This window comes from Lithobates pipiens, unplaced genomic scaffold (genome assembly GCF_037356315.1).
Source record: "Lithobates pipiens isolate NorthernLeopardFrog02 unplaced genomic scaffold, aLitPip1_a1.2 Scaffold_23, whole genome shotgun sequence".
NCBI lineage: Eukaryota > Metazoa > Chordata > Amphibia > Anura > Ranidae > Lithobates > Lithobates pipiens.
The window spans coordinates 20,640,009-20,658,285 of record NW_027507785.1 but is presented as its reverse complement, the minus strand read 5'-3'; the positions used below and the strand labels follow the sequence as shown (position 1 = coordinate 20,658,285).

Genomic DNA, 18,277 nt, shown 5'->3' with positions numbered 1-18,277 from the left:
AATAGTCAGTGAATCAAATAAACTAAGTGAAACACTAATAGCTGCTCCCTAGAAACAAGAGAAAAAACTTGTCGTGTTGAAAAAAAGATAGTGGTAGGGGCGCTAAAAAAAATTATAAATATGAATGTCAATTACAAATGTGAAAATTAATAATCATAAAACACCTTAAGTAAAAGACAACCTATCACCATGAATTGCAAAAAAAACAAATAATTGCAAAAAAATAGATGATATAAACAATAATAAATAAAGTCCCAAATGGATACTAGAACAAAAAATATATATCCACAGTCCAAGACAGTGATTCATTCAATAAAAAAACTCCATCTAAATCCATATGCCAGAAGGTGGCTGAAATCTTCTACAAAGTTGTGACATGTCCCTTTACCAAACTTTTGGACACAGAAAACACCCCAACTGTGAAGATAAAGTTGTCTTCTTACCAGATGCTGTTGACTACTTTATTTAAAAAGATAGTCAAATAGGCTTATGCAGGTGAATTCCCTGCTCACATGGAATAAGGTGGACCTCTTATGGAAAAAACCTTCTCCTCATAGATTCAGACAGGTCATAAAAAAAGGAGAGCAAACAAAATCCATAGCGTGACACCGTTTAATAATAAAAATAAATTAAAAAACATAAGGCCAAATGGCTGCTTACATATACCAGTGCCCGACCTGGCACTGGGGCTGCTCGCTTAAAACAATCGTTTCGTAATGGATGCGTAGTTCCTCGTTGTGTAAGGCGTGCGTTCCACCAAGAAACAGCCGACAACCAAAAACGACCGACACTGTACGTGTACGAACGTGACTAGGTACCGCCTCGACGTACGTTTCGTTTGACACGTCAGCAGGAAGCGTACCTAGTCACAGAGTCAACGTTCTTTATGGTGTCTCGATCGATCGAAAAGACCAATAGAGAAACACTTAATTTAATACGCAGCCTCAGTCCCACTCAAGGCTTAATAGAAATCCATTGTTTATAAAACATAACTGGCAAATAAACACTAGACATAGTTCACCCTAGATCCCGGGGAAAAACTATACATACCAAAAATTAAAAAGTGAAAATTTAAAATTAAAACAATATATATAATAATCCTGTGAGATATTCCTATTAGAAGAAAGGAGAGGGAGTTGTTTTCTTGTAATTTACAAGATTACCTCTAGATGTCAGTCTATAGATGAAAAAATCTGATACCACTTATTGAACAGAAAATGGTTTTTACACCTAAATAATTAGTTACACTTTTTATAAAATATATTAGTGCCATTCCTAAAAAATATATTTAGCAATAATATTATCTATATATGTAAGGAAAAAACAAAAAACAAAACCCTACATCATAAGATAGAAAATTCTTAAAAATTAAAAATGGGAAAAAGAGAGACTCTAGAGCAAAAAAAAGGGGGCAATTTCAATCATTGGACAAAAAACAATTTAAATCAAGCTCTATGTTCATTCCTAAAGGCTGCATTGTCTTTAATTTATATATCCATTTTGTTTCATTCTTTGATATTTCCCTTTTCATGTGTGTTCCTCTTCAATGTTTTGAAATCTTATCGATCCCATAGAATTTGCAAAGTGAAGGATCGCTATCATGATGTGATTTAAAGGGTCTTGACACACTATGATTGGGAAAGCCTTTCTTGATATTTGTGAGATGTTCATTAATTCTAATTCTTAACTGTCTAGTAGTTCGACCTACATACTGTATAGAGCAAGGGCATTCTAGCACATAGGTTACATGATCCGAATTACATGTAATTAATGGTTTGATTTTGTACTCCATCTTAGTGACTTGGGATTGAAACTGAATAACCTTTTTTGATGAGCCGGGTTTTCTAGTTAACTTGCAGGCTTTACATCTAGTACTTTAATGAAAACCGGATCCATCAAAAAAGGTTACAAGCTTTTTAGGGGGATCGGGAACATTACGGGCTAATTTATTTCTCAAACCCGGTGCCCTTCTGTAAATGAATTTAGGGTTCTGTGGAATTATAGATACCAAATCTTTATCTTGCTGTAAAATGGGCCAATACTTTTTAAAAATAGTTTCTACTTGTCTATACTGCCTATTGAACCCTGTCACAAAGGCTGTAGCTCCTTGGTGCTCTGGTTTAGCTTTTGATACCAGTAAAGTTTGTCTATCCATCTGTGACACCTGTGTTACAGCTTTCTCTAGAGTTTTTTGGGAGTAGCCTTTTTACAAAAACCTACTGGTTAAAACCTGAGCTTGTAAATGGAAATCAGACTCTTCCTCGCAGTTCCGTTTTAATCGCATATATTGTCCTTTTGGAACTGCTCCTATCCACTGTGGGTGGTGACAACTATGTGTGGGCACATACCCATTTCTGTCTGTGACTTTAAAATAGGTTTTGGTGACAAACTTATTATGCTTTTTAGTAATGGTAAGGTCCAAATAGTTCACTTCCACCTTGCTATATTCGGCTGTGAACTTCAAGCAGTATTGATTACCATTCATTTTATTCAAAAATTCCTCAAAGCTCTCCAAAGTACCTTTCCAAAAAAGAATTACATCATCAATATATCTTTTATAGAAAATAAGGGATTTATTCATGTTTTTATAGATGGTTTCTGATTCCCATCTATTCAGAACAATATTGGCTACACTGGGAGCATAACGTGCTCCCATGGCCACTCCTGCTATTTGATTATAGTACTCATTATTGGCCCATAAATAATTGTTACTCATAGCAAGATCAAGGCCTCTAATCAAATAATTTATCTGAACCTTCTTAAGTTTGGATTCTTTTGTTAGTGCCCACTTTATTGCTGTAAGTGCGTCCTTATGTTGGATGTTAGTGTACAGTGACTCAATGTCCACCGTAATCATGATGGTGTCTTCTGATGCTACTAAATCCTGTAGAAGTACTAGCAGATCTCTGCTGTCTTTCAAATACGAAGGACTTTTGGTCACTAGTGGTTTAAAAAAGCCATCTAACAAAGCCTACAAAGGGGTTAGGTTCATTTCTCTAATAGAAGCCAATCTTAAAGTGCTGACTAGATGGTATCTGACCCCGTCCAAATTAGCCCGCATGTTCCCCTCAACCAGTCCCCTTTGCTTCAGGGGCTGCAAAATGACAGGCGGTATGGCCCACATCTGGTGGGAATGTGTAAAGCTTCGACCCTTCTGGCGGAAGATGTTCAACTTAATTTTTAAGGTGACGGGTATTCAGGTTCCCAGAACCCCGGTGGTAGCTCTCCTAAATAGCCCTATCCCCCGGATTGGCAAATCTACTAGTTTGTTGATTCACTACATGTTACTAGGGGCCAAGGTCACCATAGCGAAAGCTTGGAAACAGCCCAAAGTTTCGATTCGTGCCGCTAAACACAAGATCTCATGGATCATGACACAGGAAAAAGTCACAAGCGTATTACTGAATTATAAAGAGAAGTTTGAGGCTATCTGGGAACCTTGGGCCCAACACGTGGGCATCTCCCTTATAAGGGGCGTTCCTCCAACTCGAACTAGCTCGGTTACCATTGCCCAGATTTAATCCTGTCGCTTGGCTTCCTATTTCCCCTTCCCTTCTCTAGCCCACCGCAGGTCAAAAATTTTTGTATCCCTTAGGGTGGTCCTTCACCGCTGGCACTAATACCTAGGTACTGGTCAGGTTCCTCCTGTCCCCCCTGGCTCCCCCTGTCAACCCTTTCCCTCTCTTCTGTATCTCTTCCCATCTAGAACCCCCCAACCCCTTCTTTTCTTCTCTCTCTCCTTTTCTACGCGCATCTACAAGCGTAGCTGCTGGTGTTGCCATATTCGAGCCTCGGGCTCACAGTCTACCCAGAAGGGGCCCCGATTGAATCTAAGTTTGTTTACATAACGGATTTGGGGGTCCTCCCCATGAAGCTCTAGCCATTTACACATAATTCTTCACCGCTCTGCGCCTTTCCCAGATTGGCATTGGGAGCGGTGGGTGTCTGGGGGTTTGGGGGGTGACGGCCCGGCACAGCGAGCTCCCATTAGGGGTGCTGGGCTGTTTCCCCCTGGCTCCCGGGCACCCTTCCCTTTGCTCCCATTTTTTTCTGTTTGTTTTAATGTTGTTCGATTACATGTCGTTCCCTGAGGTTACAGATTGTGGGAACAGAGTGTCGACCTCTAGTGGTTTCAGGGGTTTATAATGTTTCGCCTGTACCTAAGATTCTCAGACGGTGGACTATTCTAGAATGCATTTATGTTCTGATGTCTGCACCTGATATGTTTCTGTACTATGTCTTTTGAAAATAAAAATCTTTGAAATATAAAAAAGCCATCTAGATATTCTCCCAATCTTGCAAACAGGGACTCCATCCCACTTATTATAGGTCGACCCGGTGGTCTCTCATTGTTTTTGTGTACTTTTGGCAAAATATACATTACTGGAATTTTTGGAGCATGTGGTATAAGGTAATCAGCTTCCTTTTGATTTAAGAAATCTTTATATAGGCCCTCTGTTACCCAATCTGTGAGTAGTGTTTTTAATTTTAGAGTCGGATCACCATTTAATTTTTTATAGGTATTTGTATCATTTGATAATCGTCCCATCTCATGATAATAGTAGTCACGGGATAATATCACCAGACCTCCTTAACAAATTTGCAAAGATTTCAAACAAACTTCCTTCATGTTGTCATTATGGGGTTTTGTTTGTAGAATTTTGAGGAAAATAATGAATTTAATCAATTTTGGAATAAGGCTGTAGCATAACAAAATGTGGAAAAAGTGAAGCACTGTATATACTTTCGGGATGCACTGTAAGCAGATGGGTTATTTGTTTGAAAAGCATTGCATTATAAGTTTCTTCAAAGCCCATTTCACATCTTGGTTCCTTAGACCGTAAATAAAAGCATTCAGCATAGGTGTGATGATGGTGTAAGCCAGGCTAACAATGCGATCATACTGGGAGGAGTAGTCTGATGAGGGGCGGAAGTAAATGAAACCGATGGTACCATAGAACAGGCAAATCACAATGAGATGAGAAGAACAGGAAGAAAAGGCTTTGCTGCGGCTGCTTGTGTTGTTCATATTCAGGATGGCCCTTACAATAAGAACATAGGAGATGAGTACAAGAAGAAATGGAATAGTAATACTAATAGAACCTTCTGTGTAAATAATGAGCTCTTCTAGTGCAGTACTGGAACAGGACAGTCCAATGAGGGGTGTCACATCACAGAAGAAGTGGGGGATCAGTCTGTCCTCACAGTAGGTTAATTGTGACACATTATAAGTGTGCAATAATGACCGTAGAGATCCTGCCACCCAACAACTACCATTCAGTATCAACAAAAGCTTGCCATGCATTATTAATGTGTACCGTAAGGGGTAACAAATAGCCAAATATCGATCAAATGCCATGACTGACAGAAGAAGGCTCTCAGTGGAGCCCAGAAGAATGAAGAAAAAAAATTGCAGGAAACAGCCATGGATGGAGATTAAGGTTCTTCCATGAAGAATGGTGGACAGAAGCTTAGGAACCGTCACTGTAGAGAAACAGATGTCCACTACTGACAGGTTCCCTAAGAAAAAGTACATTGGTGTGTGCAACTGAGGCGAAAGTTGAATAGAACTTATTAAAAGTATGTTAGATGTCCACGTGAGGGTGTATATGACCAAAATGGTGAAGAAGAAAGCAGCGTGGTTGTAGTGAAGGTCTGAGAAGCCCAGAAGAACAAAGCCAGAGGTTAGATTGACTTTTTCCATCAAAAAAAGATCTAAAATATCCATCATGCTGATTTAAAACTTGATACCCAATTCTTCCAGTCTATTTGCTCACTTATTTGCATCTTTCTTTCTTCTTGATACACAATTCCGGAGAATGGACATGATGAACAATAGTTTATATGGCAGTTTTTATTTCTTGAAAACCATTTACCCAATAACCATCTACCCAATAACCATCTACCCAATAAACCACAAGAAAATAAGGAGAGAGTAGCTTCTAAGTGTAGGATTAAAGCAACTGTAATGGTACCATCCAATTAGAAACTCACATGTGTAAAAAGTACAATGGGCACATCAATTATAGGGGGTCCCAAGCAGCGGTAGGGGTCCCAAAGAGTGGTGGCCCATAGGTGCCGCCCCCTCTCTCCAAGCCACCCCCTATATGACTAATGGATAGATTCATGCATAGCACCCCCTATTTAGCTGTCCGGCCCCTTTCAGGGCGCCTGAATTACAGTAGCAGGGGTAATTTTTTGAAGCACCTGATTAGAGCAATAGGCTCTAATAAGCTTCAAAATATGTGGGCTCATGGTGCAGAACGGAGTTAACGGAAGCCAGAGCCGTTGCCTGTGGTGATGGGGTATGCCACCAGTCCCACCCGCTGACGGATGGACCGACTGACAGACGGACGAGGGGGGGTTTGTTCTGTTTGCCAAAATTACCACCGGCCGCCACTGATCCCAAGGGGTGTCATCGGTGGAAATCATACTCCACTCCTCTGCTCCTCCTTAGTTATGGCTGCATTGTGTGCCTCACTGCTCACTGCTGTAGTTGGTGAAGGGCCGTGCGATGGTGAGAATCAGAACGAGGCTTTGTGTGTGGATCCTAGGCATGCTTGATAAAGGAGTGGGGCTAGCACAACACACGTAGCACTTATGCTCAAGAAACGCATTGCATTCCGGTGATATCATCCCTCCATGGTGCCTAGTATCTGGACACCAAGCCTCGCTCTGGTTCTTACCACCGCACAGCCATTCACCAACTACAGCAGTGAGCAGTGAGGCACGAAGTGCAGCCATAAGTAAGGAAGGAGCACAGGAGCGGAGTAGGATTTCCACTGATTACACCCCTTGGGACCCCGTACAATTTGTTTGCCCCTTGTACTTTGTATACATGTGAGTTGCTAATTGGATGTTACCATTAAAGTTGCTTTAAAATAGTACAAAATCTGTCCTCCATAGATTCATATTGTCTATTCTTTTATTTGCAGGTTATTGTATGTGCTTTCCTAAGAACCCCAACAATGAAAGGCCAGAATATGTAATTATGTTGGATTATGATGTACCATTTTGCTTTATATCAGGCCATTAGCATCATGGCAGCTAGTAAAAAAAAACTCTAAATATCAGAAATGATGGATTTTAATGAAGTGATCTTAACTCTTTGAGGACACATGGGTGCAAACTATTTGACCCAAGTACTTTATACTCTTTTGTTTTGCTAATTAATTTATTTATTTGCATATCAGCAATAAGACTGTGATACAGTAATACTACAATGATGCTGTTCACTAGAACAGTTATGTACCATCATATACTGTATAGAGCTAATTTGATAACATTTCCTTTTCATTGTCCTTTTCCCCCACACACCTACCAGCAGGTCTATATCGCTGCTCTGTTGTTCCATCCATTGAAGTCCTTCTGGAACCATGCCCCCTTGCTTCGATTATCAGTGCAGCCCCATCACTGCCAATCAGTGCCCATCAGTGCCGCCTATCAGTGCACATCAGTGAAGCTAATTAGTTTCTATCAGTGCAGCTTATCAGTGCCCCACACCCATGCAATTTAGCTCTCCACCCCAACATCCTGGTGCTAGTTCATGCCTGACATCTCTGCTATATAACGTCACCCCTCCCGCTGCCTTCCGCCGCTGTTCCCAGGCCTTGCATCCCACAGGGAAACCGGAGCCACAATCCAGCACTTCCTGCCAGTGTTCTGGCATATAAGGTCCGTCCAGCGGATAGTGTCCGTCCCGTACTGCGCAGGCGCAGCGCTTGCGCACTACGGAGCAGAAGGAGATTCGGAAAATCTCCGAAGATGAACCCCACCTGCGCCGTGAGGGGAGGTGCTAGCCCCACCATCCCAGAGGACATAGGGCTGCCAATATTAGAGGACCCCTCACTCGCCAAGCTTCGGGCACAGCTTCGCTACGCTCGGCTCTTTTTATTCCAACTCTATGTCCACTTGGATGGTGGGGCTAGAACCTGGACTCACGGCGCAGGCGCCGCTCATCTTCGGAGATTTTCGGAATCTGTGTGTCCTGTGTACTGCGCATGCGCAGTACACAGTGGACACTAGCCGATGGGGGACACAATGTGATAGGACACCGGCTAGAGAGAGACTGAATCAAAGCCAGAAACAGCTTCAATCCAGTCTCCTATGTGTAAACATGGAAGTGACGTCACAATGTGACTTTCAGTTTACTCGGCTGCCAATGGCGCCGATTTTTTTTAAAAACTACAGTATTCAGAATTGCCGTTGAATACTTTAAAGTGCAGAGGAGAGATTTGTGGTCTTTTAGATCCCCGATCCCTCCATAAAGAATACCTGTCACCACCTATTACTGTCACAAAGTATGTTTACATTCCTTGTGACAGCAATAAAAGTGATCAAAAAATGATTACATTTTTTACAGAGACAATGTAAAAAAAAAAAAAAAAGGAAAAAGAAATGATTTTTAAAGTGCCCCCGCCCCCGCGAGCTCTCGCATCAAAGAAAACGCATACTTAAGTCGCGCCCACATATGTAAACGTTGTTCAAATCACACATGTGAGGTATCGCCGCGAACGCCAGACTGAGAGCAATAAATCTCTCTGTAACTTGTACCTGGTAACCATTCTTTTTTTTTTTAAACGTCGCCTATGGAGATTTTTAGGTACCTTCGTTTTTCGCCATTCCACGAGTGTGCACAGTTTCAAAGTGTGACATGTTTGGTATCTATTTACTCGGGGTAACATCATCTTTAATATTATAAAAAAAATTGGGCTGACTTTACTGTTTATTTTTTTTAATTCATGAAAGTGTAATTTTCCCCCAAAAATTGCATTCAAAAGACTGATGTGCAAATAACGTGGGACATAAAATTTTGCAACGATCTCCTCTCCTCCAGCCAAGATCTCCTCTCCTCCAGCCACAATATCCTCTCCTCCAGCTGCAATGTCCTCTCCTCCAGCCACAATCTCCTCTCCTCCAGCTGTGATGTCCTCTCCTCCAGTCATGATCACCTCTCCTCCAGCCATAATCACCTCTCCTCCAGCCATAATCACCTCTCCTCCAGCCACAATCTCCTCTCCTGCATCTGTGATGTCCTCTCCTCCAGTCATGATCACCTCTCCTCCAGCCACAATCTCTTCTCCTCCAGCTGCGATATCCTCTCCTCCAGCCATGATCACCTGTCCTCCAGCCACAATCTCCTCTCCTCCAGCTGTGATGTCCTCTCCTCCAGCCATGATCACCTCTCCTCCAGCCACAATCTCCTCTCCTCCAACTATGATCACCGCTCCTCCAGCCACAATCTCCTCTCCTCAAGCTGTGATGTCCTCACCTCCAGCCATGATCACCTCTCCTCCAGTCGCAATCTCTTCTCCTCCAGCTGTGATGTCCTCTCCTCCAGCCATGATCACCTGTCCTCCAGCCACAACCTCCTCTCCTCCAACTATGATCACTGCTCCTCCAGCCACAATCTCCTCTCCTCAAGCTGTGATGTCCTCACCTCCAGCCATGATCACCTCTCCTCCAGTCACAATCTCTTCTCCTCCAGCTGTGATGTCCTCTCCTCCAGCCATGATCACCTGTCCTCCAGCCACAACCTCCTCTCCTCCAGCTGCGATGTCCTCTCCTCCAGCCATGACCCCCTCTCCTCCAGCCACAATCTCCTTTCCTCCATCTGTGATGTCCTTTCCTCCAGTCGTGATCACCTCTCCTCAAGCCACAATCTCCTCCAGTTGTGATGTCCTCTCCTCCAGCCATGACCCCCTCTCCTCCAGCCACAATCTCCTCTCCTCCATCTGTGATGTCCTTTCCTCCAGTCATGATCACCTCTCCTCAAGCCACTATCTCCTCTCCTCCAGTTGCGATGTCCTCTCCTCCAGCCATGATCACCTCTCCTCCAGCCATGATCACCTCTCCTCCAGCCACAATCTTCTCTCCTCCAGTTGCGATGTCCTCTCCTCCAGCCATGATCACCTCTACTCCAGCCGCAATCTCTGCTCCTCCAGCCATGATCACCTCTCCTCCAGCCACAATCTCCTCTCCTCCAGCTATGATCACTGCTCCTCCAGCCACAATCTCCTCTCCTCCAACTGTGATGTCCTCACCTCCAGCCATGATCCCCTCTACTCCAGGATTAAACCTTTCTTCGCCTCTGGCCTGTGATTGGATGACGGCTCATTATACTGTTCCTCTCTCTCCTATTCTGAGTGCATAGCTCCCAAATGTAGTATACAAATTACTCAAGCGCTGATATGAATAAACTTAGTATCTGAAGAAATAGCTGCACCAATGATAATGATCCCTCACTAAACAAAGTAAATAAATATAAATATTAGTGCGCTAAAAACTAGGATGATCAAACAATAATTTAAACACAATATTGTGTCTTCACTTTACGTGAAAACCTTATCATTGATTGTGTGAAGCCCACACACCATACAATATGGGATTTTTTTAATTTTTTAGTTTACGTGTTTTTTTTATTTGATATCTTTTTTTTTTTTTCCATTAAGTGTGTATTTTTTTGTTGAAAGTCTATTTAAGGATTTTTTGGCACTTTATATTTATATCTATTTTTATTTGTATGTTTTGCACAAAATTATACACAAGAGCACTTTCTCATGGATATAAGAAATTATATATTATATATCCCGTAAATTCATGTAAAGTGAAGACACAATATTGTGTTTAAATTATTGTTTGATCATCCTAGTTTTTTAGCACACTAATATTTATAGCTCCCAAATTACCTTCATTTTAAGGGACTGACCATCCTTTGGAACTAAATAAGTTGTTCCTCATTTTGTTTTAATGTGTAGACAACTGTACAAATCTTGGTTATATAAGCAAATGTTTTAATTTGTTAAATCTTTATTTGTAATTTTGAAAAACAAGTAAAAATTAAAAGTTGTGGTAGGAAAAAGCACTTCACAATTCACATAGTTACATAGCAGGTAAGGTTGAATAAAGACAACACTCCATCCAGTTCAACCTGTGTAGGTGTACGTGTGTAAATCATATCCCATACCCACTTCCATTGTTTAACCATTCTTTTTTTTGCTTAATAATTCTTTATTTTTTCTTTGTCTACATACCTTTTGCTATTATGTGCCTCAGTTTAAAAAAAGAAAAGTTGGAAGGCATGCAAGTTTTGCTGAGGATTTGAGCAAAACAGATTCAGGTTTTCACGCCAGTCTCGTTAAAAAAAAAAATGTTGATCTCTGCCTTGAAATTTTATTTTTTTATTTTATTATATTATTATTTAGTACAAAGCATGGAGAAGTTATTTATAAATTAAAGTAAAATGCATTTTTTTTTCAAATGTGCACTTTTTAATGCATCACTAAAATAAATTTACAAAATGAATATTTTTTTTTTTTAAACTTTTAAATAATAATGTTAAAAAAATAATAATAAATAAAATTATCAGGAAAAAAAGAGGAGAAGGGGAGGATGGAAATAATTTAAGTGGTTGTATAGACTTGTTTTTTTTTTCTTTCCTTATTAAAATAATAAACATGCTATCCTTACCTGGTTTGTGTGGGTATTGCAAAGAGCAGCCCCTTGCCTCCTCTCCTGGGGTCCACTGTCAGCGGTGTCCACCCCACTTTTTCTCTGGGGTCCCCCATAGGAAACTGTTTTCTATGATAGCCAGGTCTGTCTTTAATATTGATTGGACCCTGGGCAAAACTTTTCTTGGGCCCCCCCCCCCATGCAGTTTTGCTCTCCACCTATTCTGAGACATACAATAAATAGCACCTAGACTCAAAATCAGTTTACTGAATCAGATCAGGCAGCTATTGCGATTGGTTGCCAGAGGTTATAGTGTATCATTACCGCTCACTGACTGGTTGCTAGAGGTTACAGCACACATTACGGCTCACTGATTAGTTGTCAGAGGTCACAGCACATGGTTTCTGCTTGTTGATTGGTTGCTGGAGATTACTGTGGATATGACCTCGGGGTGGGCATGATATACATATCAATGCCGCCAGCCACCGCTATTTACATATGAATGCCAGTATTTACATGTAAACACAGGGTCATCTGTACACAACAATAGGGCAGAGCTGGGTAGCATTAGTAGCAGCACTTCACACTGAGATATTTGGACACAGCACAGGACTAAAACCTTGAGGGCCGGGGGAATTTAAACCAGGATAGTTGGCAAGTATGAGGCAGCTTCTTTGGGCCCTACAACAATGACAGGGCCCAGGGCAGATGCCCCTTTTGCCCTGCCTTAAAGACAGCCCTGATGATAGCACATGTGTGGATGCACTCTCAAGCCAGACTGTGTCCTTAACACACACAGCATGGGTCCCCCCCCCCATGCCCCCTACTCACAGAATTTGACTGTAGGTGCCAATGGATTGTGCTGCCTGTTGATTTATGAGGCTAAAGAACAAGCTTATCATTATACCAAGGTGTGCTGATGAAGATCTTTATTTTGTTGATATTGCTCGGTATTATCATCCACCAATTCATTACAGCACCCTACACCACGTGTGGTCAAGCCTATAAAGAGTGCAACGGATACAGTACAATTTCTCTGAGGTTTTATTTGTTGTCTCCTGTTTGCTACCCTTTGGAAAATGTGTGTATTTATTTATTTATTTATTTACAATACTTACCAATGCTATATTCAGCCTTTACAGTGCCTTGAAAAAGTATTCACACCCCTTTATGATAAATAAATATGTTACTGTTTGCAATTAACAATACAAATTCTAATATGCAAATTATTACTTCCAGGTGCCTTCGTTCCTCTAAGCCCTTGTACACACAGTTGGACATTCCGACGGAAAATGTCCGATCGGACTGTGTTGTCGGATAATCCGACAGTGTGTGGGCTCCACCGGACTGTTTCCGTCGGAGTATCCGAGGGACCAAGTTTTCCAGCTGGGCTATAAAATTTTCCGACAACATGATCCGATCCAATCGGACATTGTCCGATCATGTGTAGAGAATTTCCGATCAGACAAAGTGCCACGCATGCTCAGATCAAATTCCTAGACCAAAGCTATTGGCTACTAGTCTGAACGTAGTCCCATTGTAACGAAATAACGTCACCACGTTCTGAACGATCGGATTGTCCGACAACTTTGTCCGACCGTGTGTATGCAACAGTTTCGGACAAAATCCAACAGATTTGGTTGTCAGAATGTCCGACCGCATGTACAAGGGCTAACAGTAGGCATCTTTTGTTGCTGCTGTGGGAGAGCACCATAACACTGTCATCACTTGCAAGCCGGTGGGCCCCCATTTTGATTGGTCCCCCTGCCCCCATTGTTGGTGGGAAGGTGTAGTGTGGACGTTAATACAGCGACTTCTGGATTCATGCTCGGGGAGAAAGTTTGAGACTGCTGAGAATAAAAGCTCTGGTTTATGTGGAAAGGATCTTTCTGATAAGAAGGGTAAATAAATATTATTGGCTAAAAGTATAAGAACATAGGATATTGATTTAGCATAATGCTTAATACTTGTCATCTTGATATACCTGCAGAAATAAGAAAAATCCTTCCTAAAGAAGGCCCTAAAATTATCCAAGGCTGAAATGCATTGGGGTATCAAGTATACCAGATGGTTATAAGAATTATAAATTGGGGATATTTACTTGAATACTTTCTTATCCTTTCAAATTAAATGTATGAATTTTATTTGTACCTATATTCAGTAAAAATTTCACCCTGCTGTATAGCAGAGCTCATATTTTAAAGGGGTTGTAAAGGTAAATTTTTTATTTTCTACATAGGTTCCTTTAAGCTAGTGCATTGTTGGTTCACTTATCTTTTCCTTCGATTTCCCTTCTAAATGTTTTTTTTTCTTTGTTTTCTTTGTCTGAATTTCTCACTTCCTGTTCCTCCTCAGTAAGCTGTTCAGTAAGCTGTTCTGGCTGACTAACCACCAGCTCGGATGATGGTGAGAAGTTTACTGAGGAGAAACAGGAAGTGAGATATTCAGACAAAGAAAAAAAAACATTTAGAAGGGAAATCAAAGGAAAAGGTAAGTGAACCAACAATGCACTAGCTTAAAGGAAACTATGTAGAAAATAAAAAAAATTACCTTTACAACCCCTTTAAATTCCTGTGTGCACTGTGCATTGTATGATTAGTGTGTCAACAATAAAACTAATTTACTTTTATGAATCACTTGCTTCTTCATTGCTGCTAAAAAAAAACCCCACAGGGAATCCATCCATTTTTCCAATAGGCCCATGGTAACTCTGGAGGAGCTGCAGAGATCCACAGCTCAGGGGGGAGAATCTGTCCACAGGATGACTATTAGTCGTCTCTCCACAAATCTGACCTTTATGGAAGAGTGACATGAAGAAAGACATTGGTGAAAGAAAGTCATAAGAAGTCCCGTTTGTAGTTTGTGAGAAGCCATGTGGAGGACACAGCAAACAAGAAGGTGATCTGGTCAAATGAGGCCAAAATTGAACTTTTTGGCCTAAAAGCAAAACGCTATGTGTGGTGGAAAACTAACACTGCTTATCACCCTGAACTCACCAAACATGGTGGTGGCAGCATCATGTTGTGGAGATGCTTTTTTTTTCAGGAGGAACAACTGTTAACCTGTTAGAGTCTGAAAAAGATTTGAGACTGTGACACGGTCGGAGAATCCGTCGGAATGTGTCCTATAGGACCATGTTGTTGGATAATCCGACTGTGTGTGGTATGCATCGGACTGATTCCGTCGGAATATCCGTCGGACCCAATTTTCCAACATGTTGGAAATATTTCCCGACCAACTGGGCCGATCGCAAATACTCCGATCATGTGTAGAGAATTTTGACCAAGTGCCACGCATGCTCAGATCAAATTCCTACATCAAAGCTATTGGCTACTAGCCTGAATGTAGTCTCATCGTAACGAAATAACGTCATCACGTTCTGAAAGATCGGATTTTTCGCTAACTTTGTCCGACCGTGTGTATGCAACAGTTTCGGACACAATCCGATGGACAAAATCAGACGGATTTGGTTGTGGAAATCTCAGACCGTGTGTACAGGGGCTTAGAATGGCACAGTCACAGTCCAGACCTAAATCCAATTTAGAATCTGTGGCAAGACTTGAAAATTGCTGTTCACAGACGCTCTCCATCCAGTCTGACAGAGCTTGAGCTATTTTGCAAAGAAGAATGGGCAAAAAATGTCCCTCTCTAGATGTGCAAAGCTGGTAGAGACATCCCCAAAAAGACTTGCAGCTGTAATTGCAGCGAAAGGCGGTTCTACAAAGTATTGACTCCGGGCGGGGGGGGGGGGGGCTGAATACATATGTACCCCCCACACTTTTCATATATTTACTTGTAAAAAAATTGGACAATCCTTTCCTTTCACTTCACAATTATGTGCCACTTTGTGTTGTCTATACATAAAATCCCAATAAAATACAATTACCTTTTTGGTTGTAACATGACAAAGTGTGTGAATATCTTTTCAAGGCACTGTAGCATTGGGAATTTGCATCTTTTAAAGTGGTTTTGTATTGAACCATTTTTTTTTTCCATTTAAAGTTTGAACAAAAACAGTGTGATGAATGAGTGGAAGAAGCTATTGGCTCACAAAAATGTTGTGCGTCTTTTACAATGACAATAAAGGTCTCTTATTATTTTCTCCTCTTCTATGCAAGAGAACCATCATTGGGCTTCCATAAACGTGACATAAAATTATTCTGTGCCTTGTTTTTGACATACCAGCAGTAGAGTTCTACCAGTCAGTTTAGATGAGTTGCAATAGCTCATCATTTTCCCTATTCCAGCCTGTGAAGCCCGATCTATGGTATAAAGAGCTGGGTCTAGTGGGGGGCACTAGTACTCTTCAGTAATGCATCCATTTCTTTAACTACTTTCTGACCGCCGGCAGTCAAATGATGGCCAGGCGGCACACCTATTGTGGCGGGAGTCCGTCATATGACGGCCTCCCGTTTAAACAGGTAATGCGCACGATCATGCGCACGCATCCCTGTTTCTTCGGTGGCGGCGTGTCACGGAGACACCGCTCGCCACCGAAGGGGGTGAACAGCCATTGGTTATGGCTGTTTACCACGTGATTGGCCGTGATGAAGTCATGGCCGATCACAGATGTCACACCCCCACTGTGCACGGCGCATGCACGCGATCGCGAGCGCACTGCGCATGCATGTCGGTGGCGGCGTGTTCCCCGGGAACACTGCTCGTCACCGACGCTGGTAAACAGCCAATGGCTGTTTACCCACATGATTGGCTGTGATCCTTTCACAGCCGATCACTAAAATGTAAACAAACCGCGGTAGCGAGATGTTACCGGATTCTCCTCCTCACTAGGGATGAGCCGAACACCCCCCGGTTCGGTTCGCACCAGAACTTGCGAACGGCCCCCACGTTCGTTACGAACGTTAGAACCCCATTGAAGTCTATGGGACTCGAACGTTCGAAATGGAAAGTGCTCATTTTAACGGCTAATATGCAAGATAGTATGCTAAAAAGGGTTTGGGGACCTGCCTCCTGCCTCAGGGGACATGGGTCAATGCAAAAAGAAGTTTTAAAAACGGCCGTTTTGGCGGGAGCACTGATTTTAATGACGATTAAAGTGAAAAAAAAAAAGTGAAATATTCCTTTAAATATGGTGCCTGGGGGGTGTCTGTAGTATGCCTGTGAAGTGCCACGTGTTTCCTGTGTTTAGAACAGTCCCTGCACAAAATGACATTTAGAATTATTGCTCTCGCTCTAACGTTCTCGGCGATACCTCACATGTGTGGTTTGAACACCGTTTTCATATGTGGGCGGGGCTGACGCATGCGTTCGCTTCTGCATGCGAGCACATGGGGACATGAGCGCTTTAATTTTTTTTTTTTTTTTTTTTTATTGTTCATTTTACTTTATTTATTTTAGTTTGACATTTTTTTCCCCAAAAATATATTTTTGATCACTTTTATTCCTATTACAAGGAATGTAAACATCCCTTGTAATAGGAATATGGGGTGACAGGTCCTCTTTACAGTGAAATCTGGGGGTCAATATGACCCCACATCTCACCTCTAGGCTGGGAAGCCTGAAATAAAAAATAAAAAAAAGATTCTGGCTTTGATCGTACTGACGAGTTGGTAGAAGCACCGGAGGGCGGTGAGGGGTGGGGGGCGTCTATGGCTGGGTATTTCAGGGTATCACCGGGTATGGCTGGGTATCTCCGAGTATGGCTGGGTATGGCAATTTATGGCAGGGTATTGCAGAGTATTGGCGGGGTATTGGCGGGGTACTACAGAGTAATAGCAGGGTACTGCAGAGTATTGGGGAGTACTACAGAGTAATGGCAGGGTACTGCAGAGTAATGGGGGGTACTGCAGAGTAATGGCAGGGTACTGCAGAGTAATGGCAGGGTACTGCACTGCAGAGTAATGGCGGGGTACTGCAGAGTAATGGCAGGGTACTGCAGAGTAATGGCAGGGTACTGCAGAGTAATGGGGGGTACTGCAGAGTAATGGGGGGTACTGCAGAGTAATGGCAGGGTACTGCAGAGTAATGGCGGGTACTGTAGAGTATTGGGGGGTGCTGCAGAGTAATGGGGGTTACTGCAGAGTAATGGGGGGTACTGCAGAGTAATGGCAGGGTACTGCAGAGTAATGGGGGGTACTGCAGAGTAATAGGGGGTACTGCAGAGTAATGGGGGGTACTGCAGAGTAATGGCAGGGTACTGCAGAGTAATGGGGGTTACTGCAGAGTAATGGGGGGTACTGCAGAGTAATGGGGGGTACTGCAGAGTAATGGAAGGGTACTGCTGAGTAATGGCAGGGTACTGCAGAGTAATGGGGGGTACTGCAGAGTAATGGGGGGGTACTGCAGAGTAATGGCAGGGTAGTGCAGAGTATGCACTGGTATTGCAGAGTATTGGCAGGGAATTGAGGGGTTAAATTCGGTGAGCAGCGATGTGGGCACTGCAGATGCAGCCCACATCGCTGCTGACACCGATCTCTTTCCCCTCCGCTGTACCGATCGGTACAGAGAGGGGAGGGAGGAACCAGCGTCATAACATGACGCCGGTTTGTTTACAAGTGATCACTCCGTCATTTGACGGAGCGATCACGTGGTAAACGGCCGCGACGAGCGGCCGTTTACCGTGATCCGTGATGCGCCGGGTCCTGTGGACCCGGCGGTCACGGATGCTCTCGAGTGCGCGCCCCAGGGGGCGCGCGAGAGCAGAATTCTGGGAGGCCATTAATTAACGGCCTCTCAGAGTTAAACAACCGCCCTGAAGCCGTTAATCGGCAATGGGCGGTTGTTAAGTGGTTAAAGATAGATCACTAGCTAGCTATATAGGTGAGGTGAATATAGTGTAGTGGTGTATACTGCGGTCAGGGCACAG

The 18,277-nt window shown here is 42.6% G+C and overlaps 1 protein-coding gene across 1 annotated transcript; it reads right to left on the bottom strand.

Annotated features, from left to right (window-relative positions):
• Positions 1 to 3,703: 3,703 nt before the first annotated feature.
• Positions 3,704 to 5,803, bottom strand: LOC143926885 (olfactory receptor 1f45-like). Its single transcript, XM_077450924.1, has one exon. It carries the CDS (start codon positions 5,729 to 5,731, stop codon positions 4,772 to 4,774), a length of 960 nt encoding a protein of 319 aa, XP_077307050.1. The 5' UTR covers positions 5,732 to 5,803; the 3' UTR covers positions 3,704 to 4,771.
• Positions 5,804 to 18,277: the final 12,474 nt, after the last annotated feature.